Genomic DNA, 27,994 nt, shown 5'->3' with positions numbered 1-27,994 from the left:
CCAGGAGGTTAAAGGTTTTATTGTTACAAACCCCAATTGATGAATCCCAAAAGCCTTCACCTGTAGAGACCAGGCTCCAGTTCAGGCTGGGGTGGGCTTCTCTGTGGAGGAGAGCTGCTCCCAGGACCAGGGTACACAGAAGACCGATGCCTGTGAGGTCGAGTCAGGGGCGGGATGGGTTCAGGGCCTCAGCCAGAGCAACCTCGGCAGCCACAGTGCGTGCACTCGATGATCCGGCCCTGCAACGAAGGAGCTGCTGTGATGCTGTGCCCCAGGAAAGACAGTCCACAATCCCCTCCCTACAGGACAGCACTCCTCAGAAATCCCTCAGTGCTAGTGCCAATCTGTGGTGGGGAGATGGGGAGCAAAGTCAGTTACCTCATGAAGACAGAAACAGCTACGTTAACTGTGAACACAGCCCATTTACACGTGCAGTTAAATTTATGCAAATTCAGTTATGCACACTGGACCAAAAAAGCCTCATTATTGGGCTCAGTAAGTTGGAGGTGGGTCTGCTCCTGCATGGGGGTCGGAAGGGGAACTGCTCAGAATGGAAGATTTTAGAGATGTGATGGTTGGTTGGGTTCTGGTGTCAATTTGGCCAGGTAATGACGCCCAATTGTCTGGTCAGGCAAGCACTGGCCTGACCCCTACTGCAGCGGTATCTCATGGCTGGTTGATAAAGAAGGCTGGTTTATTAAATCACCAGTCAGCCGACTGCACCTGTGATTGATTAAATCTGAGATCATCTACGAGTGTATCTTCCACGACAAGAGAATGCAGCCTATTGGATTTGATCCAATCATTTGAAGACTCTTAAGGAGAAGAGATGATTTTCACTACTTCCTTCTGCCGGTCTCTCCTGTAGAGTGCACTGAGGAACTTGACTGGAGTTGCCAGCTTCGTGGCCTGCCCTAGATTTTGGACCCTTCTATCCCCATGGTTGTGTGAGACACTTTTATAAATATCCTATTTACAGATATCTCCTGTTTCTCTCTAGAGAGATAGAACTCATCTAAGCAAACAAGATCCTGTGCTGAAACCCAACTAAATCTAAGCCAGGCTCTGTTTTGGCTCCTGGAGCTCTCAGATTAGGGTTTCTGCTACCTTCCCTGCCCCGATCAGAGATAATGCCAGAGCTGTCCCTCAGGGAGGCACCCCCTGCCCTCTCCACTGCTCACCACTCCTGTCCTTGAGCTTCTGGCTAGGTGCTGAGTGTGAGCAACCAGAGGGAGCCCCAACCCCGTCTTACCACTGCCCCATAGGCTGAGTTACTGAACTTGGTGCAAAGACACTGCCCCCCGCATCCTAACTAGTGCCTCAGTGTAAAGGAGCAGAGCAATGAGGCTCCTGTGAGAGCCAAGAGATGGGCAAGCTGGTGGCCGAGGGGAAGCACTGATGGCCACTACAGCCAGCATCACAGCTGCTCCTCTGCCTGTTCTGCAGTTCCACTGTTGAGGCTGGAACTGCTAGGTACTAAGCACCACTCCCAGGTGTCCAGTTTAGTTCTGGAAGAGGGTTCCAGGAGTGAGTGGTAATAGTTAGCAAGCAGAAGGCCTGGGGAAAGGGGCTGGGCAGGGTGGGGGTGAGAGCTCACGTGGATCAGACTACCCCTTTCTGACTTAGCTCTCCAAGGTGGGTCTCATCACTCCGTTTTATAGGGAAAGAAACAGGCTCAAAGGGAGGGGAGACTGGCCCCACATCTACAAATGCTGTCCTTGCCCAACTCTGCAGATGGATTTTTGACCAGGTGACTTGCTCCTAGGGGAACACCCGTAACAAAATTATCCCAGCACAAAAGAACACAAAATTCCTTAGAATTGCTGAGGGCAGACCTTAGAACTGAAAACAGCATCAAGCTCAATCACGAAGCCATTCAGGGAGAGAGAACTTACCACTTCCAGCTTGCTTTTAGGAACCCGGCAGATGCAGTTGGTTCCAAAGTTTGTATCCCGGGTCTGGATGCAGCGCAGACAGCACAAGTTCTCATAGCCCTGCTTCTTCCATTTTGCAATCAGGTTTTTATCTGCATAGCCTTCCCTAATGCAGTATTCATAGAGCTCTGTAAAAAGAACATGGAAAGGGCATCAGACACCATGGAACAAATCTTCCCCAGTGCTTGGCCTGGCACCATCTTCATTAAAAAGAATGTTTATTGAATGCTGCACCACCTACCCCTCTTTTTTTTAGTGCTAAGAAAAGTCATGACACTTGCTGAGGTTGCAAGGAAAAGAAGCTTAACTTAAATAAAATATGAAAGTTGCTAAAGCTCAAAAGATGAGAATTTGGCCAATTACCTCTGCTTATGGCTTTCCGCTTGTAAAAGAGGTCAAAGATGTATCGTGTTTTCTGGTGGTGGATCCTGAAGATGGGCCACAGAGACTCTACTTTCCTCTTCCCTTCGTGAGGTTCTGTTTCAGCTGGAGAGAAAAAGGCATGGTTCTTGGGGGCAGAGGCTAGTCTGCACAGACTATGATGTTATTTCTTAGAAACTAAGCACAAAGAAATATTTCACACCCGTTAGGATGGCTATAATAAAAACGATGGACCACAACAAGTGGTGATGAGGTTGTGGAGAAACTGCAACTCTCAAACATTGGTGGTAGTGCAGACACTGTGGGAAGCAGTTTGGCATTCCTCGAAAGTTACAGAACTTCCACATGATCTAGCAATTCTGCTGCTAGGTAAAGACCCATGAGGACTAAAAACCTGTCCACACAGGCACCTGTACACGAATGCTCATGGCAGCATGATTCATAATGTGCTAGTCTGAAATGATGTATGTACCCTAGAAAAGCCATGTGTTAATCCTAATCCCATTTTGTAAAGGCAGCCATTTCTTCTAATCCCTACTCAGCATTACATGTTTGAAACTGTAATTAGATCATCTCCTGGGGATGTGATTTAATCAAGAGTGGTTGTTAAACTGGATTAGCTGGAGGCGTGTCTCCACACATTTGGGTGAGTCTTGATTAGTTTCTGAAGTCCTATAAAAGAGGAAACATTTTGGAGAAAGAGAGATTTCTAAGAGAGCAGAGAATCTACCAGCCAGCAACCTTTGGAGATGAAGAAGGAAAATGCCTCCTGGGGAGCTTCATGAAACAGGAAGCCCCAGGAGAGAAAGTAGCAGATGACACTGTGTTCACCATGTGCCCTTCCAGATGAGAGAGAAACCCTGAACTTTATCGGCCTTCTTGAACCAAGATATCTTTCCCTGGATGCCTTAAATTGGACATTTCTATAAACTTGATTTAATTGGGATATTTTCTCGGCCTTAGAATTGTAAACTTGTAACTTACTAAATTCCCCGATTTAAAAGCCATTCCATTTCTGATATATTGCATTCTGGCAGCTAGCAAACTAGAACACCTATATTCTAGTTTTAACTCCATGAGTTTGCCCATTATATTTAGTTCATATTAGTATGTTCTAGTTTGCTAGCTGCCGGAATCCAATACACCGGCTTTTAAAAATGGGAATTTACTAAGTTGCTAGTTAACAGCTCTAAGGCTGAGAAAACGTCCTAATTAAAATAAGTCTATAGAAATGTCCAATCAGAGTCATCCATGGAAAGACACCTTGGTTCAGGAAGGCTGATGACATTCAACATTTCTCTCTCAGCTGGAAGGGCACATGGCGAACATGGCCACATCTGCTGGCTTTCTCGGAGTTTTACAAAAGGAACTCTTTCCAAAATGTTTCCTCTTTTAAAGGATTCCAATAAACAACTCCCCCTCCATGGAAATAATCTAACCAAAAGTTACCACCCACAATTGGGTGGGTCATATGTCCATAGGAACTATCAAAATGCTCCCACCCAGCAATATCGAATGAGGATTAAAGCACATGGCTTTTCTGGGGTCCACCACAGATTCAAACCAGCACAACTATGGACTATAGTTAACAGGATTTTTACATCAACTGTGACAAAGTTTACACACCAATGCCAAGTGTCAATAAAAGGGGGTTATAAGGGGTATGGGGTTTTTCTTTTTGGAGCAATGAAAATATTCTAAAATTGATCATATGATGAAAGCACAACTCTGTGATTATTCTGAGAACCACTGAATCTACACGTGGATGGATTATATGGTGTGGGAATAAAACTGCTTTATAAAACAAAACAAAACCTTCAAGACCATTTATGAGAAAATTGGAAATTTGAGTATCAACAGGACATTTCCTATTAAGGAATTATTATTAATTTTTGCATTACAATGTATTGTGGTTATGTTTTTAAAAGTCAATCAAGGAATTGAGAAAACCTTCTTGACCAAAAGGGGGAAGAGGGAAATGAGACCAAGTGTCAATGGCTAAGAGATTCCATACAGAGTCAAGAGATTATCCTGGAGGTTATTCTTATGCATTAAGTAGATATTACCTTGTTACTCAAGATGTAATGGAGAGGCTGGAGGGAACTGCCCGAAAATGTAGAGCTATGTTCCAGTAGCCATGTTTCTTAATGATGATTGAATAATGATATAACTTTCACAGTATGACTGTGTGACTGTGAAAACCTTGTGTCTGATGCTCCTTTTATCTACCTTGTTGACAGATGAGTAGAATATATGGAATAAAAATAATAGGGGGAACAAATGTTAAAATAAATTTAGATTGAAATGCTAGTGATCGATGAAAGGGACGGGTAAGGGGTATGGTATGTATAATTTATTTATTTATTTTTCTGTTTTTGTTTTATTTCTTTTTCTGATGTCTTTATTTCTTTTTCTGAATTGATGCAAATGTTCTAAGAAATGATGATGATGATGAATATGCAACTATGTGATGATACTGTGAATTACTGATTACATATGTAGAATGGTATGATCACGTTAAAAAAATCTTTTAAAAATAAAAAATGAAATATTTCTAACTGAAATGAAAGAACATTGTCTTTGGCAAGTTAAATCTATTAAAATACAATAAAAAAAAAAAAAGAAAGAAAGAATGACCCAAAGAAAACTTTCCAAATTTAATGAAAGTCATGAATATACACATTCAAGGTGCTCAAAGACCTCCAAACAGGACAAATGCAAATAGACTCACACTGAAACATGCTGTAATCAAACTGTGGAATGCCAAATAAAAGGAGAGAATTTCGAAAGCATCAAGAAAGAAACATGCCATATACAAGGGAGCCTCAATAAGATTAAATGCCACTTGCCCTTTGGAAACCATGGAGGAAAGAAAGCAGTAAGAAGACATTTTAAATGCTAAAAGCAAACAATTTCTAACCAGGAATTCTATACCTGGCAAAATTCTTTTGAAAATGAAGGACTTGGGGCGGGCCACAGTGGCTCAGCAGGCAGAGTTCTCGCCTGCCATGCGGGAGATCTGGGTTCGATTTCCGGTGCTTGCTCATGCAAAAAAAAAATTAAAAGAAGGATTTGATGAAAGACTGAAAGCCTTCCCTCCCTGAGATCAGGAACAAGCCCAGGATGCTTGCTGTCACCAGTTGGTCAACACTGTGCCAGAAATCCTGGATCTACAGCAATTAGGCAAGAAAAAGAAATAAAAGGCATCCAAATTGGAAAGGAAGTGGAACTCTCATTATTTGCAGATAACATGATCCTGTATTTGGAAAATTCTGAAAAAACTACAACAAAGCTACTTGAGCTAATGAACAAATTCAGGTGGGATACAAGCTCGACAGGCAAAATTCAGTAGAGTTTCTATACACTAATAATGAGCTATCTGAAGAGGTAATTAAGGAAAAAAATTTTTCTCACAATACCAGCTTAAAGAATCAAATATCTAGGAATAAATCCAACCAAAGATGTAAACAGAAAACTACAAAACACTGTGAAAAATTTTTAAAAAGTCCTAAATAAGTGGAAAAATATTCCATGTTCATGGACAGGAGGGCTAAATGTCATTAAGATGCCAATTCTACACAAATTGATTTACAGATTCGATGCAATACCAATCAAAATCCCAACAACCTACTCTGCAGAACTGGAAAACCTAGTTATCAAATTTATTTGGAAGGGAAAAGGGCCTTGAATAGCCAAAAACAACCAAAAAGTGAGAGGACCCACTTCCTGACTTTAAAGCTTATGATAAAGCCAAGCTTTAAAGACTTGGTGACAGGAGGTAGCTTCCAAGGCCTTACACCCACGGTCAAAGCACATGGTACTGGGACAGAGACATAAAACTCCTAGAAGAAAATATAAGAAAACATCTTCAAGACCTGGTGATAGGAGGTAGCTTGTAAGGCCTCACACCCACAGCACAAGCAACAAAAGAAAAAAGCAAATAAAACCACCTACAGAGTGAATACTTCTGTGCTTCAAAGACTTTGTCAAAAGGATGAAAAGGCAGCCAATTCAATGGGAGAAAATATTTGGTAACCACCTATCTGGTAAGGGTTTGATGTATATATATATATATACAAGGAAACCCTACAACAAAAAGAGAAATAACATAATTATAAAATGGGCAAAGACATGAATAGGTATTTTTCTGAAGACAAAATACAAAAGGCTAAAAAACACATGAAAAGATGCTCATCTTCACTAGCTATAAGGGAAATGCCAATCAAAACCACAATGAGATATTATCTCACACCTATTAGTATGGCCACTATGAAACAAATAGTAAACTACCAGTGTTGGAGAGGATGTGGAGAAATAGGAACACTAACTCATTGATGGTGGGAAAGTAAAATGGTGCAGCCACTATGGAAGATAGTTTGGTGTTTCCTCAGGAAACGAAATACTGAGTTGCCCTATAATCCAGTAATTCCACTACTTGCTATATACCCAGAAGATCTGAAAGCAGGGATATGAACAGACATTTGCACACTGATGTTCACAGTGGCATTATTCACAATTGTCCATCAACCAATGAATGAATAAACAAAATGTGGTATACACATACAATGAAGTAATATTCAGCAATAAGAGGGAATGAAGTCCTGAAGCACGCAACGACATGGATGAATCATAAGGACATAATGCTAGTGAAATAAGTAGATATAAATGGACAAATATTGTTATGATTTCACTAATATAAACTAATTAGAATATGTAAACTTATAGTATAGGTTACCAAGAGATAGGATGAGGCTAGAGAATGGGGAGCAGTTGCCTAATAGGTACAGAATTTTTAATAAGGCTGAACTTAAAGATTTGGAAATGGACAGAGGTGACGGCAGTTCGGTATTGGGACTATAAATAATTGCGCTGAATATGGTTGAATATTTCCTTCTGGTGGCTTACATACATGTCATGTATGTTACCAGAAGGAAAGCTATGGGTTAAAATAATTGGAATGTATAATACAGTGAACCTTGTGGTAAATGATGTTTATAATTAAGATAACAAACATAAATAAGTTCTTTTTATGAACTAGTACAAATGTAGAACTTTGAAAACTATTGCTTTTTTATTTCTTTGCTTTGTATATATGTTGTACTATACAATAAAAGTTTTAAAAAAATGAATGTAAGATAAGACAGAAATTTAAAAACTGGAGTTTAATAACGTCTTGAGAACACTGGGGAAAAAAACCAATAATTTTACCAGAATTTGTCTCAGTATTGGTTCTTATAGGTACATTTTCTCTGCATAGTGTGGCATTTAGTTGTAAAGTTTCAAATCTACTTTTTTTTTTTTTTTGGTATGGGCAGGCACCAGGAATGGAAACTGGGTCTCTGGCATGGCAGGCGAGAATTCTGCCACTGAGCCATCATTGCACCACCCAAAGTCTACTCTCTTCATGAATTTTTTTTACTGAATTTTCTAGTTCAAAAAATCTGCTCTGTGACTTTGACTAGTTTTTTTTTAAATACCAAAAAACACAAAGCAAATGCAAACATTCCTATTTTGATCATTTCGTTCTACATATATAATCAGTAATTCACAACATCATTACATAGTTGCATATTCATCATCATGATCATTTCTTGGAACATTTGCATTTATTCAGAAAAAGAAATAAAAAGAAAACAGAAAAAAAATTTATACACACCATACCCCTTACCCCTCCCTTTCACTGATCACTAGCATTTCTTTTTTTTTTTTTTGCAGTTGGAAACTTTATTGTATTTGATTATGCCCTCCAAAAGCTTCAGTATCCCTCAGAAACAACACAATCTTTTTGTGAGGTGCTCTTACATCAGGGAATTCTACCCAGAAATCTCCGCTGAGGGTCCTGCATACCTCACTCCATTTCTGCACATGTTATTTTGTTATCCAAAGAGAACCATGGTTCTGCCTTTGCTTCAGCACTTCAGAGGGCTCTTTAGAATATAGATTAGATGGTTTCTTCTAGTTTCTTGCTTCTTAGAGAAAATCTTCCACACACACAGAACCTTAATTCAAGGAAGGTTCATGGGTTATGAACACCCTTGTCATCTGGGTCGTCATGTGGCTGGCATCTGCCTCTCCAGGTTCTGCCTTGCTTAACATCTCATGGTAACATCTACTGGGCCCCAAGCATGTCCAAATATCCATGTCTCTTCTCCATGTGTCTGCCTCTGTGTCAGGTCTGCTATGAAGTTTCTGTCAGCTTTGAGGATTCTATTATTTCTCTTGTTTCTGTCATTTCTGTCACTTCTCTAGGCATTTTCATTTGATCACTAGCATTTCAATCTAAATTTATTTTAACATTTGTTCCCCCTATTATTTATTTTTATTCCATATGTTCTACTCATCTGTTGACAAGGTAGATGAAAGGAGCATCAGACACAGGTTTTCACAATCACACAGTCACATTGTGAAAGCTATATCATTATGTAATCATCTTTAAGAAACATGGCTACTGGAACACAGCACTACACTTTCAGGCAGTTCCCTCCAGCCTCTCCATTACATCATGACTAACAAGGTGTTATCTACTTAATGCGTAAGAATAACCTCCAGGATAACCTCTCGACTCTGTTTGGAATCTCTCAGCCATTGACACTTGGTCTCATTCACTCTTCCCCGTTTTGGTCGAGAAGGTTTTCTCAATCCCTTGATGCTGAGTCTCAGCTCATTCTAGGGTTTTTCTCAATTTCTTGATGCTGAGTCTTAGCTCATTCTAGGATTTCTGTCCCACGTTGCCAGGAAGGTCTGCACCCCTGGGAGTCATGTTCCACGTAGACAGGGGGAGGGTGGTGAGTTTGCTTGTTGTGTTGGCTGGAGAGAGAGGTCACACCTGAGCAACAAAAGAGGCTCTCTTGGGGGTGACTCTTAGGCCTAATTTTTTTTCTTTTTTTTTTTTTTACATGGGCAGGCACCGGGAATCGAACCCAGGTCCTCTGGCAAGGCAGACAAGCGTTCTTGCCTGCTGAGCCACGGTGGCCTGCCCAGGCCTAATTTTAAGTAGGCTTGACCTATCCTTTGTGGGGTTAAGTTTCATATGAACAAACCACAAGACTGGGGGCTCAGCCTATAGCTTTGGTTGTCCACACTGCTTGTGAGAATATCAAGAATTCAACTTGGGGAAACTAAATTTCTCCCCATTCTCACCATTCCCCGAAGGGGACTTTGCAAATACTTTTCCACTCACTGATCAAATCACTGTGGGATTTATTGGGGCATCACTCTGGACAAACCAACAAAATCTCATGTCCTAACCAAGATTCCAAGTACTTATGGTGTTCAATCAAGCTATCTACATAAGTTGTATTAGGAAATGCACTAGTCAAAATATACATTTTGTACCAAATTGTTTTTTTTTAACCTTCTCTTATACATGCTGTATTTACTTTGCTGTCACTGTATATTTAATAAAAAGACAATAAATAGTTAAATGTGAAAAAAAACAAATGCATAAAATGTAATGATAAATCATGAGTCTTTGATTTAAGAGTATAATAAATGGTAATAATGTGACAAGAACTACATAAATGTCAGGGAACAAAGTGTAAAGGGATATAACTTGTGTATACTCTTGTATATTATCAATGGAAATGCAACTGTTACAGATTTACGATGGTAAAATTTATCCCCATTGTAACCTCAAAGAAAATATCAGAGAATATGCAAGCTCAGGGAGACAGAAATTAGAGTATAGAAATTAGAAGTTGCCAAGGGTGGGGGCAAGGGGAATGGGGTTAATGCAAAAATGGGTTTAAGGTTTCTGTTTGGAGAGACAGGATAGTTTCATTAAGAGAAAGTGGGAGGGTACCATAATATTGTGAATGTGATTAATCCCATTGAATGGGATTATACTTTGGAGTGCTTGAGATGGAAAGCTTTATGTTATATATATATATATATGTTCCCACAATTACAAAAGAAAAGAGCTATTAGAGAGACAATGACAATTAAATGCAATACGTGATCCCAAATGGCATCTAGCAAGGGAGGAGAAAAGGCTCAGAGGGACATTATTGGGATTTATGAAAAAATTGGAATACAGACTGTGAGTTTAAACAATGTTAACTGATTACATAATTGGTTGATATGCTAACTGACAACATGAGTGAATATTCATGGTCTCAGGAAAGGTTCATGGCAGTATTCTATTCTAGAGCATGATGTATACAACTTACATTCAAATGTTCAGCAAATGGACTGGATAGATGGATAGACAGGTGGCTAGACAGAATGATACAGCAAATGTGGCAAAATGTTAAAATTGGTAGGTATTGTCAATTCCTGGACCCTGCACTTGCAAAAAAAAAAATGGTAGGTATCTTTGGGGCACAGTATGTTGGAGTCCTCTATATGGGGCTTTTATTTCATTATTTTTGTTAACTGTCTTATAAGTTAGAAAGTATTTCAAATTAAAAAGTTAAAAAAGAAAAGGACATTATCAAGAAATACGGCCTGAAGAATAGGAGAAAATAGTTACAAATCACATGTCTGGATAAGGTTTAATGTCCAGAATACAAAAAAGGATGCCTATATCTCAGTAACTAAAAGACAACGAAATTTAAAAATGGGCAAAGGACTTAACAGACATTTCTCCAAAGACTATACAGTATACAAACAGCCAATAAGCACGCGAAAAGATGCTCAACATCATTAGTCTTTAGGAAAATTTAAATCAAAACTACAATGAGATAACCATTTCATGCTCTCTAGAAAGGCTATTATCAAAAAGAAAAAAAGAAAGCAAGTGTTGGCAAGGAAGCAGAAAAACTGAAACCACTGTACACTATTGGTAGGAATGTAAAACGTGTGGCCACTGTGGAAAACAGTCTGACAGTTCTTGAGAAAGTTAGAGAATTACTGTATGACTCAACAAGAATACTCTTAAATATATATCACAATGAATTAAACGCAGGGACTCAAACAGATATCTGTACAGCAGTGTTCATAGCAACATTATTCACAATATCCAAAAGGCAGAAACAACCCAAGTGCCATTGACAAATGCAATGAATCAACAAATATTGCATACAATGGAATATTATCCAGCCCTAAAGAGGAAATGCAGTTCTTATACTTGGGACAGCATGGATGAAGCTGAAAAACTTTATGCTGACTGAAATAACCCAGGCACGAAGGACAAAAATTGTGTGATCCCACTTATATGAAATATCTAGAATAAGCAAAGTCATGGAGACAGAGAATAAAGGTTGCTAAGCGCCTGGTGTAGGAAGTAATGAGGAGTTATTGCTTAATGGGACAGAATTTCTGCTTAGGTAATAGATGGAGGTAATGGCAGAATGTTGTAAATGCAATTAAAATCGCTGACTTGTATGCTTAAAAATGGTTAAAAAGTGAAATTTTGTATTTTACAAATGTTACCACAATAAAAAAATTTTTAATGTTAAAGTGAAAATAGATTTCCAAGTAAATTTGTTTTATATGATTTTAAATACACATCTAATCAAAATAGGAAATAATTATTGGTGGACTATATGACTATTTGATATCTATATTGCCTAAAGCTTTTATATTCAATTTGGCAAAAAAAAAAAATACTAAATGAAAACCTTTTTAGTGTTATCTTACTTTAGAGCACTTAAAGAACATTCCAGCGAGTTGATAATCAAAGAAAACATGTCAGTTTCAGAAGGGCACAGTGGTGCTGCCTCTTTCATTTATACCTGCACTTACGCCTGGAGGCTCTTATGCCTGCAACCAGCCAAGCCAGAGAGGAGCTCCTGCACTCACCTTCTCGCATCTTTTGATCTAATTCATCCAGAGTTGGCTCAATCAACTCCCAGCCATCTGGAGGGGCTTTCCGGCTTCTTTTGACTTTAGGCATTTCCTTTCACAAGATTAATTAGCAAAGATCTGGGAAAACAAATTAAATCAGTTGGTGTCTGAACTTCGGATTCCCAAAGGCCTTTGCCAGTCACCATTTGGGCGTGCATTCCTGGTACAGAGGAGAGCTACAGGAAAGGGCTCAATGCACAGAATGTTTGGATTCAAATCCTGGTTCTGCCCTGTTGTGTGTGATCTTTAGAAAGCTATTTAACCTCCCTAAATCTCACTTTCTCAGCTGTAAAATGGGGATAATAGAACTTTTCAGGGGTCATTGTGAAGACAATTAAAACTGTACGTAAAGTGTCTGATATACACGATGTGTGTCATCATTAATTAGAAGTCTGGCTCTGTACTGGATGTTCAGGACACAAAACAAAGAATAAGTCACTGCCTCTGTCCCTAAAGTGACATTTGAGCACTGGAGACAAACAAGTGAAAAGACAATTACCATACAGTGAGGAGGATGATGATTAAAGGAGCTGAGTGTTTAAAAGGAAAAGGCTCTAAGGGTCTTAATCCAGAAAGCGACTTGCAGTTTCCGCAGTTACATAATTTACTCACTCGGTGACTCTGGAAAGGTCACTTTTCCTATTTGGTCCTCAGTCTCTTCATCTGTAAAATGAGGGTAATGGATTAGGTAACTGCCAAAATCTCTTTTACACATAAAAAACAGGGTACACAAAGACAGCTCATGTAAAGCCCATGCAAAAGATTAGCACAAATCTGAAGACCAAAGCATGTTTCAAACCACAGTATTTCCTACCTACCAAAGAGAATTCAGAATTATGTAACTGCGGAAACTGCAAGTCGCTTTCTGGATTAAGACCCTTAGAGCCTTTTCCTTTTAAACACTCACCTTTTAAGCCTAGCAGACTCATCTCCCCAAATTAGTTTCATCTCTTCCTTTTGTAAAGTACTTGAGAAGTTACAAAGCCCCCACCCCCATCTCCTGTCATGAACTCTCTATAACAACCTGGTGATGTTATTTCTACATTACGGCGAGGAATCAAACTCCAAGAGGTAATCAGGGTCATACCTGGGGAAGTCTGACTCTGACTGGGGGATCCTGATGCCCAAATCAGTTCTCTTTGCACTGGTCTCACTGCGCCGAAGCTAAAAGCAGATGAATGTGGTTCCCACCCCAGTGAGCAAGGTTCGGGGGACCTATAGGGACAGTCAGAGACAAGAGAATAACTACTTTCCTAAAACCTAGAGAAATTAGGAAGCCCTGGCACAGCCTGGGAGCCAGGAGAGGCATGTCGGGGGGAAGATAACGGTCAGGAAGTAACTAGATCAAGAAGCGATGTCCGGGCGGCTTAACAGAGGTAAGAGCGCCCAGGGGAGGATGTGAGAGGCGAGGGCACGCGCAAAAAAGGGAGGGAAGATGTTACAACCAGGACTCTAGGGAATGTTCACGGCGAGGACCGCATCGGAACGGGGCTTAGAAGAAAAAGCAATATTTAGATAGAAAATGTCCCTGGCGGAGAAAATGGAAGGAAAAGAAGCTCAAAATCAAGAATATTCCGAAATCTGTCATCCACTCAGCAGTCAACAGTGGCGCCACCTCCTCCCGGGAACTCCGACCTCTCGGTCCAGCGCTCCTACCCCGTCCTAATCCAGCGCTCAGACCTCCAACTCCAGGCCCTGGTCGTTGCCAAGGCACCCGAGAACAGACAGAAAAGACTTACCAAACCACCAGTCTCTTCCGGCCTCCGCTTCTCTTATTGACGGCTTCGGCCTCTCACATGATCATTTCAGGCTGAGGTCTTCACGAAGCCCCGCCCCATTACGCACGGGTTTGCATCATCTTAGCTGTTCGCAACATTGCCTTTAGAGAATCCGCAGCCGCTGTTACTGTGCGCGCTCACTTCCGGGGTGGTGTCTGCGTCTCCCCAGGCGGGGCGACTGGGGCGCTGTTGCCAGGCAGCGCGTGGGCGAGCCTGGACTCAGGCGGCGCACGGGACAGTCCGCCTTCGGGCGCTGGCCTCTCTGAGGTCCCAGGTCCTCGCGGCGGCGGCGGCGGCGGCGCGCGGAGAGGCCTGGGCCGGGCGGAAGGAATAGAGCCTGAGGAATTTCCGGTTCCTGTGTCAGTTCGAGGCGCCGCCGCAGCAGCCGCCGGAGCCGCGATGCCTAAAGGAGGTGAGGGACGGGCGTGCGTGGCCCTCAGGCTTCGAATGGCGACCCTGGTACCGCTCCTGCTGTCTCTTTAGCCCGCAGGTGTCTCGGAGAGTGGCGCAGATGGAGGACCTTCGCGCCGACTGTGGGCCAGGCCTGGGCTTCTACGCCCAATTGTCTCGATGGGAAAACTGAGGACCGCGGTGGTTTAGAGCCATTCCCTGGGGCGTCTAAAGAGACCTAGAGGTCCTGAGTTCTTGCTGGCGCCGGAGGCCGGGTCTGGGGCGCGGTTCTGCGGTCCTGGGGGTCTGGAGTTTCCTCCCCACTCGCGGCTTGCCGGAGACTGAGTCACCGCGTTCCATACTTGTGGCCGGGCCCGCCTGCCTCGCGCGTACGACGTGGGCCCTCTTGCGCTCCGGCCTTTATCTAGTGAAATTTAGCACAATGCTCTTGCGTCCGGCAAACCTGGCTATGACTCCCTTATCTGGTAGTGGCTCGGTGTGTGCTTTTGAGTCAGTCGCTTAACATCTCTGTGTCTCAGATTTCTCGTTGGCAAGTGGGAGTAATAATTGTTCTTATTTAATAGCATTCATGCGAGGCTTAAACTAGCTGATGGAGTTCCCAGAACAGTGCGTGGCCGTCGTTTAGTGCCCAGTAAGCATTAACTATTGTGATTTGTAAGGCTTTTCCTTAGCCAAGAAGGTAAAGGACAAAAGGCTTTCCAGTACATTACAGGCCGTCTCCCAGCCTCCTTAGAATCACTTAACCCAAGTGTGAATCCCAGCTATGTCACTGCCTAATTCTGCGGCCTTGAACAAGTTTTTCCCATCTGGAACACCGAGAGGGAGGTCTTAAATGGCTAGCTCCTGGCACGAAACAGATGCCCAGTTAATAGTGGTAGCTCATGTGTCATGTTGGTTTAAACTTACTCGGCCCATGAGAAATTCTACCTGGAGCTTTTTCAAACCTAAATGACTCCTAGATTCTCTGCTTTTCTAGATAGTGAGAAGAGCTGAGACTGTTTAAACCTAGTGCGCTACTAATTTACTCTGACTGGAGGACCCATGTCTCCTCTGTACTCTTGAATCTCCTTGTCTATAAAAAAAAAAGGGTGTGTGTGTGTGTGTGTGTGGTGGTCCTTCTTGAGCCCTTTCAGCTCTAGAATTCTGGCTCCAGTGTCCTACTCAATGGGGACTTTGGGCCAAGGATGGAGGTTATAGTGAGAATATCTTAAATATGAATTCATGGTTAAATGACTTGGTCTTTTGTTTGTGGAGAGCTTTGTGAGCAGGTTTAAGGTTTACATTTCTTTGCATTTGTTAATTTGTTTGAAAAGCACAAGAAAACCTGACTTTTTTTTGAAAAGAAAAAAAAAAGTATAAAATTCCCCAAGAACAAAGAAACAACTCCTGTTTCCATTATGCTGCCAAGCATTTTAAAGGCTTGAAGAGCCTTTAAAATTTACTGTAGAGTGAGCTAAGGTCAGTATCACGTATCCAAGTTTGTACAATGAGAGACCATAGTAACCAGTATTGAGTTGTTACTAGTGCCTGGACTATTAAGAAGGTGAGAGAGAGTGATGTTTTTCTTTAATGGGAAGCTTGATCTCTCATAATAGGACTCTCATGAGCATAGGCTGAGATGCCCCTGGGAGCCCAGATAGTCATTAAAAATGGGTGGTGTGTTCTGTAATAGCCCAATCACAACTCTGCAGCTGCTGTCTAGGAAGGCAGAGGAGGCCAGTAACTGCTACTGCCCTTGGAGTCCTGAGCAGTTCAGGCTAATTACAGATTCTCTGCTCATGACAAGGGACTCTCTGAAAATCAGGTGGACCTCAGCTTCAGGAGAAATCCCCAATGGGCGATTGAGGTCTCTACCACCCTGCTCTAAAGCTCACTGATTGCCTTGGCAGGGGTCAGTCTAGTGTCTTCGCTCAAGAGAGTCAGACTGTAAAAATGTTTCTTTTATATGAACCTTTATTGCCAGTTGTGTTTTTAGTTTTTAGACTGTAATCAGGTTTATTGTTTTCTCTAATAACTGCAGCAAATTGGCTAATGTTGTTGGTGTTTTTTCCCCCATCAAATGATATATTAGAGAGAAAAGTAATATTTATAGCAGATAATTTTGTACTGCTATCCAGTTCCAGGCACTGTTAACTCAGCCATCTTGATGACATACCTGTGAGGTAGGGACACAAAGGAGGAAGTGGAGACGCTGAGAAGTTTAGTGATCTGATCAGGATCACAAAGCTGGTTATGTGTTAGAGCTGAGGTTTGAACCAACAGGTCTGACTCCAAAATTTGTGTTCTTAGCTCCTCCTCATCTATAAAACAGGACGTGCTATAATTGTGAGTTTGTACTGAGGATCAGTGAGCTCATAGCTGTGACAGAATGTTGTACATAAAAAGTACTATGGAAATATTAGTATAAATGTCACGTGGTCTCCTAATTGTCACTGGGTCCCCTATATTTGGATTCTAAAGGAGCCGAGCATTTAGCTAGTCATTCTGTGTGCCCTCTTCTCCATCTCTTCCCTTCAGGTCTTGTTAATATATGATTTAGTGGGGCATCAGGATGGCCACCCATTGTTTCCTCTTGCGACCTTTGACCACATCAGGGTGGGGAGGGGCAGGTGTTGGGTGGTGCTTGGTGAGGTCTCTGCAGCCTCTGTGATGAGAGCACCACAAACAGGACCCAGCCTTCTGGGGGTCAGGCCACTCCCTCTCACCTTCCTAAACTGCCAATCCTTGTACAGGGAGAAAGGGAGGCCACAAAGGCCGGGCCAGACAGTACACAAGTCCTGAGGAGATTGATGCACAGCTCCAGGCTGAAAAGCAGAAGGCCAGGGTGAGTACATGCCTGTCCAGGCCAGGCCAGTGGCCCAGGATGATGCCCTGCCTCTATGATTCCCAGAGTGATCAGGCAAGGGCTACCGGTCCTCAGGAGGAAGCCAGTACCTTGGTGGGGAATAGCTGAGTAGAGTGAACCAGGTTCTAGAACCAGATAGCCAGTGTCAGTTGTGGGTGTAGGGGGCATCCTCTGATGGATTCAGTTAGAAAGAATTCACTTGGCAGAGATTGCCGTGGTAAGTCCCTGTTCTTTCTTGGTCCTGTGCTCTGCCTGGGTACACAGAGGAAAGAGCACAGTCCCTGCCTGCTGGGGGCTCACCCTCTGCCAGCAACACAAACTCTCAGCATCCCCCACTCATCTCCAGTCATACAGGACTACTTGCCAGACTCTAGCACAACACTTTGCCATGTCTTTTCACACCTCCTGCAGGCAAAGTACTATCCATTCCTTGAGATCTTGCTCAACATCATTTCCTTGTGAATTTCACTGATCCTTCCACCCCCTACCCCTACCAGCCCAAGCTGACTTCGTAGTCCTCTCTACTCGGTTCTCTCAGCATTTTATCCAGTCCATTGTTAGGAACTAGACTGTTTCCATCATGGTTGGTATTCAGTTCCCCTACCACACCATCAAATCCATGCTTGGGTGAAGGCACAAGGTGGCATAGTCAGAGCCAGATGAGTGGCACAGCTATGAAGTGCCCTAGGAACCCAGAGAAGGGAGGAGCCACATCTAGCTGGGGGGTCTGGGGAGGGCCTTGAGGAGGTGACAGCTGAGCAAGACCTTCAGGTGGAATGAGAGGGAGGAAGGAGAGATGAACAGAGATAGTAAAGACAGGGGAAAGACATAGGTTTTTGTAAGGGATTTGGGGGGGGGGGGTGGAGGATAGTGTGCCAGATTCTCATCCTGGGAAACCAGTGTGGCAGGGCTCCTGTGTGGGCAGATCTGAGTGGCTGTCCTGCCACTGCCCGAGAGTGGAAAGGATGGAAGATACCCAGGAATACATGTTGACAGCTGCACACAAGAGGTAGAGAAGCAGAGCAGGCCTCTGGTGGTCAGCCCCAAGGCAGGGTCCTGCTGCCTCTCAGGCCACCCAAGGTGCCTGGTCAGGGAAGGAGAGTAGGGCTGTCTGTGGCTGTGTGAAGTCTTGTTGGGCTGTGATAATGACCTTCAGGCCGTTGAGCTGAGTGAGTAGGCTGCCTCTGACCAGGTCCCCCATCTCAGGCCCAGAGTCGCAGAGTAGGACCCTTGTCAGACCTGGTTCCAACCTTCCAGGGGCTCATTTTCTCAAGGCGCACACTCTGGGGGTAGTAGTGGGGGTCACAACCTTGGGGGTTTGTTTTGCATTTTTGATTCTGCAGGTTGTCCGTTTCTGAAATAGGAAGAAGAGGAGCAAGAAGAGGGTGGAGATGGGGCTTCAGGTGACCCCAAAAAGGAGAAGAAATCTCTAGACTCAGATGAAAGTGAGGAGGAGGATGATGACTACCAGGTACGGAGTCGGATGGGAGCCTGGAGCCTGGACTCTTTCTTCAACAAATGTCTCTCGAGTGCTTGTTTATTCCCACTACCCATAGTAGGTGCAGAGGAGGCCTTGCTCTGAAGGGTCTACAATCTAATGGGGAAAGCTCATTTCAAGTAGTGATGAAATTGCAAATAAAATGGGTTGTGGTAGAGGGTACTTGGAAGAGGCTGTGGTGAGAAGTTGGCTTTTAAGCTGAGATCTGAAAGACAAGACAGAGCCAGCCACTTGAAAATCAGTGTGCAGAGCATTGAAGGCAGCCACGTTAACCAGTGTGAAGGCCCGGGAGTGGGAAGAACCTTGGATGAGGCAGGCGGGGGCTGGTAGGCCATGGCTCTGTTGATAAGGAGTAGAATGATTCGGGATGGAGGAGTAGAGGTTGGGAGGGGTGGCTGTGGAAGAGGTTTGGGTTTTAGTGTAGAGCATAGTGAGAAACTCCTGGAGGCCTTGTAGCAGGAGAGAGAGATGATCCAATTTGTTTTTTTGTTTTCTTTTCAGTTTTATAGCGGTATATTCACACACCACACCAACGATCCAAAGTATACAATTACTAGCTCACAGTTTGATTACATAATTATACATACATCCAGCTTTTAGAACATTTTCATTACTCCAGAAAGAAATAAGATTAAAAAAATAGTAAAACCCAAATCCCATACCCTTTCTCTCCCGTACTACATTTTTTTACTGTTGATGGAAGAATGTTAAAATATTACTGTTAACTATAGTCCGTTTGCCATAGCTATGTTTTTTCCCATATGCTCCTCTTTTTTTTTTTAATATTTGTAGTGGTTCATTCAAGAACTCAACTACTTTCAATCAAATTCACCTACACTATGTTACTACTTCTTATAACCCTGAGCATGAGCTCCCATCACATCTATCCATTCCCAAACATTCAAGTTCAAACTTGTTAACGATTTTGTACATATTAGGTAACTTTTCACCTTCTCTAACTTCTGTCTATCTCTAGGTACCCTGTATTCTACTTTTTTTTTCATGCAGGTCTTTATTTTGCTACTCATCTAACCATAGACTGAGTAAAGGGAGTATCACTCACAAGGTTTTGACAATCATAGTCAAAAGATAAAAGCTGTATAGTTACACAATCACTGTCAAAGATCAAGGCTACTGGGTTGCAGTTCAACAATTTCAGGTATTTCCTTCTGGAGGTTCCAACAGACTACAAACAGAAAGAAGCATCCATAATGGTGATTCAGTATTTTTAATCACTTGTCAAATCCTGACTTCTATGTCACAGCTTCTCCCTCTCATTTGATCAGTCTCTCAGTCTTCAGAGGTATTTGGGCAGTAACCATTCTAACTTCATGCTGAAGAGGGATTGTTGACACTATGGGGTAGAGAAATGAAACTGGCTAATGTTCTTAGAAAGACCGGTACCTCTGGGTTTCAGGATTTATCTGGGATAGAAATAGCCTGGAGATTTTAAGTTTCTGAGAAAATAAATTTAATAAGTAAAACTTTTGTGGAGTCTTAGCTAGAGCCCAGGGTATTTAGGGTTTTCAGGAATATTGTTGGTTGGGGCATGGTATACTATGGCAGTTTGCAATATCTGGCTGAAACTTGAATAAGAGCAACTTTCAGAATGACTTCTTGATTCTATTTGAAATCTCTTAGCCACTGAAACCTTATTTTGTTTCATTTCTTTTCCCCTGACCCAATTTGTTTTTTAAATATTGTTTGGGCTTCTCTGTGAGAATGAGTGGTAGGTATTGAGGTGGAAGCTGGGAGTGGCAGCAGTCATCCAGATCAGAAATAGTGGTTTGCACTAGGATGGTGATGATAGCAGTGGGGAAGAATGGACAGACTCAAGCCAGATTTTAGGGATAGGTTTGTTTGGGCTTGCTGAGGGTTGGGCATAGGGTCTGAGGGAAAGAGGGAAATCAAGGAGGTACCTAGTACCTGAGGGGAGGGGGTGGGTCTTGAGTTCTGTTTTAGACTTAATATGTCTGCTATATCCTTTAGGTTTCCTAGGGAAGGCATGAGGGTCTGGCTGGATTGGATATGAGCATGTGGAGCTCTGTAGATTGGCATTTGGAAGGCACCAGGTTACTTAAAGCTGGGATCAGCCGGGCTTGGAACTTTGACCAAACCTGCTACATCAGCCTGTGTTTTCAGTTCTTCCTGAACCACCCGCCCCCAACCCGCCCGCCCCAAGAAGGCAGAAGGTGCAGGCTCCAGGTTCTTGGCTAGCACCCAACCCATAGACTAAATAACCTGATGTCTCATTCCCAAATATCATCTGCCGCCCATCAATTGAGATTGGGTAGGAATTGATTTTGTTTATGAAAAAACACATCCTTGGCCTAACCTATCCTGGGGATCCAGCACTGCAGGAAAAACCAGCCTGGGATTCCATGGGAAGCTGTACTTGAGACCAGGAAAATAGTGCTTGGGGCCGACAGCTTGTAAATTGGACTTGGATTCCCATCCCATCTTGGGCAAGTTGTTTAGCTCTGAGCTGCCATCTGTCACTTTGGAAACTGCTGGGGTATGGCCTCGGGCAGACTTTCATCACATTCAGTGCTCTCACTCTTCCTGCACCTCCCAGGCTAGTGGAGACACTCTTTGAGTGCTGTCCCCACTATAAGACTTGACCAAGCTGCCTGTGGCTGGGGGTGGAGTGGGAGTTTGTTCCCATCCAGGTGGGCTGGTAGGGGGCTGGTGGATATAGCTTCCAGGGGCCCTGTGGGACCTCAGCTTCTCCAACGGCCAGCTTCTTTCTCTATCCTAGCAAAAGCGCAAAGGTGTGGAAGGGCTCATCGACATCGAGAACCCCAACCGGGTAGTACAGACAACCAAAAAGGTCACGCAACTGGATCTGGACGGGCCGAAGGAGCTTTCGAGGAGAGAACGGTAATGTCTGCCAGGTGGTGGGGTTCAGCTGTGATGTTTATTTCTGTTTCATCTTATTCCTGACAGTAGCTTCTCCAAAAATACATATATATATATATATTTTACCAGTAGAACAAAAACGTGATGAGGGAAAATTAGAAAATTAAGATGTTGCACATGCAGTAATTGAATGGCTCAGGAAGATGGTGAGTTTCCCTAAGGCCTTCAGAGCACTTCTAGTTCAGGGAGATTTCCTTCATCCAGCCCAATCTGACCACTCCTGATGTGCCTCATATCATGGCCGTAGGGTTTGGTAGGGGGTGGATTTGGAGCCTGTGCCATGCTGAAAGTAGCCTGGTATAGTTTGGGGAGGTCCCTGCTTGCCCCCAGCCCTCTTGTGGGGAAACAGCCTGCAGGTACCTTCCTATAGGCTGTGTGAGGAGGAGGTTGAGCACCAAAGTGCCTGCCACTCAGTCATTCCTCAACAAGATGTGCCCTGACTTCTGATGGTCAGAGGCTTTATGAGGGGATGGAGGTCCTGGGGAAAGCCGCTTCTGTATACTTAAATCCACCTCCAAACATGCTGACCCAGCTGCCTGTGACAGCTGAGGGCTCTGACTTTGAAACGCCCACAGGCTTGAGCTATGATAGGGAAGGACTCCATCTCCTCTAAGAGCTTCCTTCTCAGGATCAATTCCCCAGAAACCCAACACCCTGGGCTGTTGCTGCCTTCCTCAAGCAGGAGGGCTCTTCGGCCTGCCCAAGCTCTGCTGCTTAGCAGCTGTACCACTTGGACAAGTTGTTACTCTTTCTGGGTTTCATTGTCCTCCCCAGTAAAAAGGGGATCCCACTGATAGCCCAGCCCTTTGGGGCTGCAGAGGTGATAACTGTACGGGGCGAGCACCATGCCGAGCATGTGAGGATGCTCATCATTGCACATGCCTCCATGGCCTCCTGGACTTGGAGCTCCAAAAAGGTGCAGAGGCTGCTGACTCTATGTCCTCCTTGCCCGGGTGCGATCTGCTGGGCTGATATCCAGAGCCTCCAAGGTGGGACATCTGTTCATTCAACTCGCTCCAGGCCATGGTCTGTTCCTCCACCACCTAGGCCCACGTGTCTTCTTTCTTGTTGCTTCCCAGCCCTGTGGACTGTGAACTGTGAAGGCCTCTGTGAGGACAAAGCCCTTCCCCTCCTCAGTTTCCTGCCAGGCAAGGCCCCTCCCCTCCTCCAACACTTAGCTCTTCCGGAACCCTGTCTAGAAGGGACCCTTTCTTCAGGAACGCCATCCAGTTCCGACTCTCCTGTCTCACACTTTGAAGGGCACCCACAGCAATTCCAAATCTCAGCCTTGGAAGGATCTTCAAAGGGGAATATGAAGAGCCTCACCACTTCCTCTGTCTAATGGTTTGCCCAGTGGGAATCTGGCCTTTATTACTATACCCCTTGAGAGGCAGCCCCTGGCACCTCTGAGCTCCTCTGAGAATGAGCTGTGATGGGTTGACCAGAGATTAAGTGTCTGTTTCCTATTCATGGTCATCATTCCATTCCCTGGTATCACTGGGGCCTCTCCTTTCTCCATTCTTTATAGAATGTGGCTTCTAGTGCCTTTCTTCTCCTGGTCATCTCTGGACATCCAGATCACTTGCTTGTGGTCCTGCTTTCTCTTGTGGACCCCACGTCCTAGTCATGCAGCTCTCCGGCTGCCTGCCTGTTTTGTTTTGCTAAAGCTACTGGAATGCAATATACCAGAAATGGATTTGCTTTTACAAAGGGCATTTATTACGTTTCAATTCTAAGGCCACGGATGTCCAAATTAAGGAATCAACAAGAGAATACCTTCACTCAAGAAAGGCCATCATGTCCAGGTTTCTTTGTCAGCTGGGAAGGCATGTGGCTGGTCCCTTACTCCTGAGTTGGGTTGCTTTTGGCTTCTGATTCCAATGGCTTTCTGTGTTGGCTCTCCAAGTATCTCCAAATGTCTGTGTCTAGGCATCCACTCTATGTTATCTCTTTTTTTTTTTTTGCTTGGGCAGGCACCGGGACTCGAACCCTGGTCTCCGGCATGGCAGATGAGAACTCTGCCTGTTGAGCCACCGTGGCCCACCCTATGTTATCTCTTGAACTCTTTCTCTATCCGTGAGCTCTTTTAAGGGCTCCAGTAAATAAATCAAGATCTACCTTGAATGGTCAGGGGCCAAAGCTCCATGGAAATAATCTCATCAGAGGTAATGCCCCACAAGTGGGTGGATCACATTTCCATGGAAACAACCTCATCAAAAGGTCACACCTAAACAATAGGTCTGCCCCACAAGATTGGATTAGGGTTAAGAGAACATGGCTTTTCTGGGGTACATAACAGTGTCAAACAAACACTGCCTCCCTCTCTCTCCCAGCCCCAGGTAGCATTGTTCACTCAGATGCTAAGGCCCCATGCCAAAAGGGTGGGGCCTCATCCTTTTGGCATGTCAGCACAGCCTGGGATTGTTCCTTCTGCTTGTTTGGCGAGGGCACACAGAGCCAGCCGGTGCCCTCCTCCACTTTGGCCCTAAGCCTAAGTACTTGGCCTTTATTCTGACTCCCACATCCAGTTCAGCTAGCAACGGTGGGAAAGATGTGCTCTGTGACACTGTTTTATCCAAACAGAGAAGAAATTGAGAAGCAGAAAGCAAAAGAACGTTACATGAAGATGCATTTAGCTGGGAAGACAGAGCAGGCCAAGGCCGACCTTGCCCGGCTGGCAATCATCCGGAAACAGCGAGAGGAGGCTGCCAGGAAGAAAGAGGAGGAGAGGAAAGGTGAGTCCTGTATTTCAAGTTGCAGGGACAGCAATGGGTAGGAGAGATGGCTGCCGGGATGGCACAGGGTTTGAAGTTCCTTACTGACTCTGCTTCTGTGCCACCTGGACCTGAACTTCAGTATCCTTGCCTGTAAAATGGGTGGGTGTGAGGAGTGACACATGCCTGGTCGGATTGCTCAGGTAAGTTCAGCCAGAGTGCACCTTCCTTCGACTTCCTCATCTGCTGGGTGGGCAGGAATGCCCATCTCCTCCTGGGCATGGCAGTGTGATGGAGCCACTGCAGCTGTGAACCTCAGCGGAGCACTGTACACAGTATCAGGATAGTTTCTGCCCTGGAAGACCCCCAGCCCCAGCACAGGGAGGCCTTGGGTCTAGGCATCTTGTATAGACCTTTGAGGCTAGAAGGTCCCACTAAGGTCTTTGGTGACTGGTGAGACCAGGAGAGCTGCCTAAGTCCTCACTATCCATCCCAGGGGGCTTGGGAGACTGGGGTGGGCAGGGACTAGATACCACAGAATAGACTTGGATGAAGTCTGGCCCAGGTTGTCTGTGGGCACGGTTTGTAGGAGTGATCAACTCATGACTCTTCATCTCCTGGCCTCTTGGACACCTTTCTGCATGTGGGACTGTGGGTGTCCTTAAATCCCACTGACCTGCTTCCTCCTTGGGTCCTGAGGAAACTGGGGCTGTGTTCACCCACCTCGGGTGCCCATGGTTATCACACTTCTCATTCTGCAGCTGCGTCACCACCCCCAAGCAGGGAAGGACTTATCTCATGTGTAGTCATTTGATAATTGTTGCTAATTTAGACTTTAGTTCCCATGTAGAGAGGTTGAATTACGGGATCTGCCTGGGAGGTGGGCTAATCAGTATGTCTGTCTGTCCAGTAGACATTTAGGCCTTCGTCGAGGGACAGACATTCCCACACATTGGGAATTTCAGGGCCACTGGGGCTCAGCACAAATCCTATCCCTTGGGGACAATGTCAGGCCCCTGCCAGGTCTCTTTTCTCACCTATAGCTGAGCCAGGTGCACAAAGCCTGTTCTGAGGCCTTTCAGACCTCAAGTTCTATGAGTCTAGGGTGTGGGTATGTGTGGAGGAGGAGTGGTTCTGTTCTGTTTTAACCCTCCTACCTTCCCTTCCATCCCTCAGCAAAGGATGATGCGACTTTATCAGGAAGACGAATGCAATCGCTCTCCCTGAACAAGTAAACACCTGGCCTTGGGGAGAGGAGATACCCGGCCCTGGGCTGTGCTGCCAGGACCTCTGCTGGCTCTCACACCACCCCGTGCCCTGGCGCTACTGCAGCAGCCCCTCAAGCCAGGAGCCCCAGTGGCCTGGGGCCTTGTCTTCATCTTGGCACAGAAATTGTTTGGGGGATGGTGGGTGGGGGGGTTGGGGGGGAGGGGCAGCTGCTATCTTTGAGACAGAAAATGCAGGAAAGCATTTCATATGTAACCATTTGAATGTTTTTGCTGTTTTTAGAATTCAGAGCCCTTATTGGGGGTGCCTGGGAGGTGGGATAAGGAGAGCTTCTATTTGTTGGTGAATTGCACGTTAGTGGGTGGTTGTGCCACGGGTGCTGCTGATCAGTTTGTGACAACCAGCCTCAGTCTGTGTTGCCTGGGTGCTCACCTGTGTTGCTCACTCATGACAGGGGCTGCCTCTGGGGGCCCATGCTCCTGATCTCTGAGGGTCAAGGCTCAGCCCTGGCTTGTCTCCTCTGACTGCGGCTTCCTCTCCACCCATCCCTGTCCTTTGCCACCTTCCTGGCCAGGGCCTTTTTTTTAATTTATTTTATTTTTTTTTTACTTGGGCAGGCACCGGGAATTGAACCCGGGTCTCCAGCATGGCAGGCAAGAACTCTGCCACTGCACCACCATTGTCCGCCCCATGGCCCATTTTTAACCTTTCCCATCTACCATTTTGAGAAACCTCCGTTTACGTGCAGCACCCAGGCAAGACATGCTCCACAAATCCAACTTGTATATTTGGCAGATTAAACTTGACATTATCATAATTTTGTCTTGTGACTGTCTTTTGGCCTTCATGCCAGCAGGGCATGGTATCACTCTCAGGCAGGCCATTTGTCAGGTGACAGCCAGAGGAGACAGTGACCTGGACCCCAGTCATCATAGCCAGAGGAGACAGTGACCTGGACCCCAGTCATCATAGCTGGAAACGCAGCAGGGTTACCCAGGCTGAAGCAGTCAGGCCTCCCTTAGCTGTCCTCTAGGTGCTTTCAGTGCTGGGAGGAAATATCCTAATAGCTGATAACCAGCACTGCCTACCAGAGGTCTAAGAGGCAGCACCTCATTTTTAAACCTTAAAAATGGAGAGAATGCTGCAGCTCCTGCCCAACCCCCACATCCTGCCATGAGTAGGCACACTCTTCATGAACAATTTCATCGTTTGTGAGATGTCACTGTGTGTATCTGACAGATGAGTAATTGGGGCCATGCAGGCAGGTTTGGCCCAAGGTCAGGCAAAGTGATTTAGTGGCAGAGGTGGAATCGAGCCCTGACTCCCAGTGTTCTCTGCTGCACCACCCTGGGCTTGACCACGTTTGTGGTCAGGAGCCACAGGAGGGGACCACAGCTGCCAGCATCGCTCTGACTGCTCACAAATCCTCACTTGCCTTGGAAAGCCTCTGATACTGGCCTGGGGAGCAGGAGTTACTTCAAGCATTTTGACACATCGCCTCTTACTTCCCTGGGGTCATGGAGCAGCTGCCCAGGTTCGCATCCGTGGCCATGAAAGTGAGGTTCTCTGATAACATGGAGGAAGATGCCAGAATGTGATTGATTTGGCAAGATTCACTGACACAGCATCCTGTTGCGGGCTCTACAAGGCTGCCAGCCATTAGAACTGGAGCCACAGGGCAGTGAAGAGATGTAGCACTGCTAGAAGCCAGAGGTCCCTGTGAGTGGCTGGCATGAAGAGGCAGCAAGGACTTGCCAGGCATCTGCAGGCCTAGCAGCGTGGTCTTGCACACCTCACTTACAATACTTGGGTGATGTGCCAACAGAGTTCCTAAGGGCTGCAGGCATTTCTTCAGTGGTTCAGCCAAAACCCCGGGCTCCTGGCCAGTGTCTCAGCAGGCTGCCCCCACCGGGGCTCCGAGTCATACCTGAGTTTGCATCTTGGCTCTGCCCTTTCTGGTAAGGGACTTGGAGAAGTAATTTCTTTCTCTGGCATTGCCTTTCTAAAATGGGGATAACAAGCCGTCTTTCCCAAGGTGGGGTTATGGTAACTTGTATTAGGAGTCCTCCAACTGTGGCCCCCATCATCCACTTTCATTAACTGAGCTCCTTGTCTCCACCCCAGTCCCCTGGTCCAGCATCTTGCACCTCCACAGCAGCAGCAACCTCATGGACCTCCCTGGCTGCCCATGATGCCAAAGGCTCCAAGGGCTCCAAGGGCTCCAAGGGCCTCCAGAGCTGGGCCCTTTGGCTCTTTCCAGCCTCCCCTCCTTTTCATCCTCATTCTGCAGCACCACAAAGGTGTTCCTCTTGTCCATAGCCCTTTGTGCATGCCATTCCCTGCCTGGGGCCTCTACCCCTCTTGTCCTAGGACCGCCTAGCTTTCTCTGTACTGAATTGTCATCGCCCATCTCCTCCACCAGACTGCAAGCTTCCTGAGGGCAGTGACTGTGCCCTCAACGTCCAGCAGAACCCTGTCAGTCATCCTCATGTTTCTTGCCA

General features: G+C 45.0%; 2 protein-coding genes across 9 annotated transcripts; one reads left to right on the top strand and one right to left on the bottom strand.

Moving 5' to 3' along the window:
* Positions 1-14,078, bottom strand: BUD31 (BUD31 spliceosome associated protein). Of its 7 annotated transcripts, none has more exons than XM_077140636.1 (7): positions 13,841-14,077; positions 13,189-13,316; positions 12,714-12,764; positions 12,057-12,179; positions 2,298-2,420; positions 1,896-2,062; positions 1-239 (listed from the first exon to the last, which is right to left on the bottom strand). In XM_077140636.1, the coding sequence occupies exons 4-7, from the start codon at positions 12,148-12,150 to the stop codon at positions 189-191; spliced, it is 435 nt and encodes a 144-aa protein (XP_076996751.1). In that variant the 5' UTR covers positions 12,151-12,179; positions 12,714-12,764; positions 13,189-13,316; positions 13,841-14,077; the 3' UTR covers positions 1-188. The 7 variants fall into 7 exon arrangements, with proteins under 7 accessions (XP_076996751.1, XP_076996752.1, XP_076996750.1 ...); XM_077140637.1 differs by having other exon boundaries at positions 13,189-13,265; XM_077140635.1 differs by having other exon boundaries at positions 13,758-13,849.
* A 32-nt stretch (positions 14,079-14,110) lies between these two features.
* PDAP1 (PDGFA associated protein 1) lies at positions 14,111-26,310 on the top strand. 2 transcript variants are annotated; one of them, XM_077140633.1, is made up of 6 exons: positions 14,111-14,291; positions 17,023-17,114; positions 18,499-18,606; positions 21,392-21,513; positions 24,136-24,287; positions 26,111-26,310. In XM_077140633.1, the coding sequence occupies exons 1-6, from the start codon at positions 14,279-14,281 to the stop codon at positions 26,122-26,124; spliced, it is 501 nt and encodes a 166-aa protein (XP_076996748.1). In that variant the 5' UTR covers positions 14,111-14,278; the 3' UTR covers positions 26,125-26,310. The 2 variants fall into 2 exon arrangements, with proteins under 2 accessions (XP_076996748.1, XP_076996746.1); XM_077140631.1 differs by lacking the exon at positions 26,111-26,310 and adding an exon at positions 25,443-25,677 and having other exon boundaries at positions 14,113-14,291.
* The last annotated feature ends 1,684 nt before the right edge of the window (positions 26,311-27,994 follow it).

Source organism: Tamandua tetradactyla, chromosome 23 (genome assembly GCF_023851605.1).
Source record: "Tamandua tetradactyla isolate mTamTet1 chromosome 23, mTamTet1.pri, whole genome shotgun sequence".
Lineage (NCBI taxonomy): Eukaryota > Metazoa > Chordata > Mammalia > Pilosa > Myrmecophagidae > Tamandua > Tamandua tetradactyla.
The sequence above is the reverse complement of the archived record's forward strand: the minus strand, read 5'-3'. Positions and strand labels throughout refer to the sequence as shown.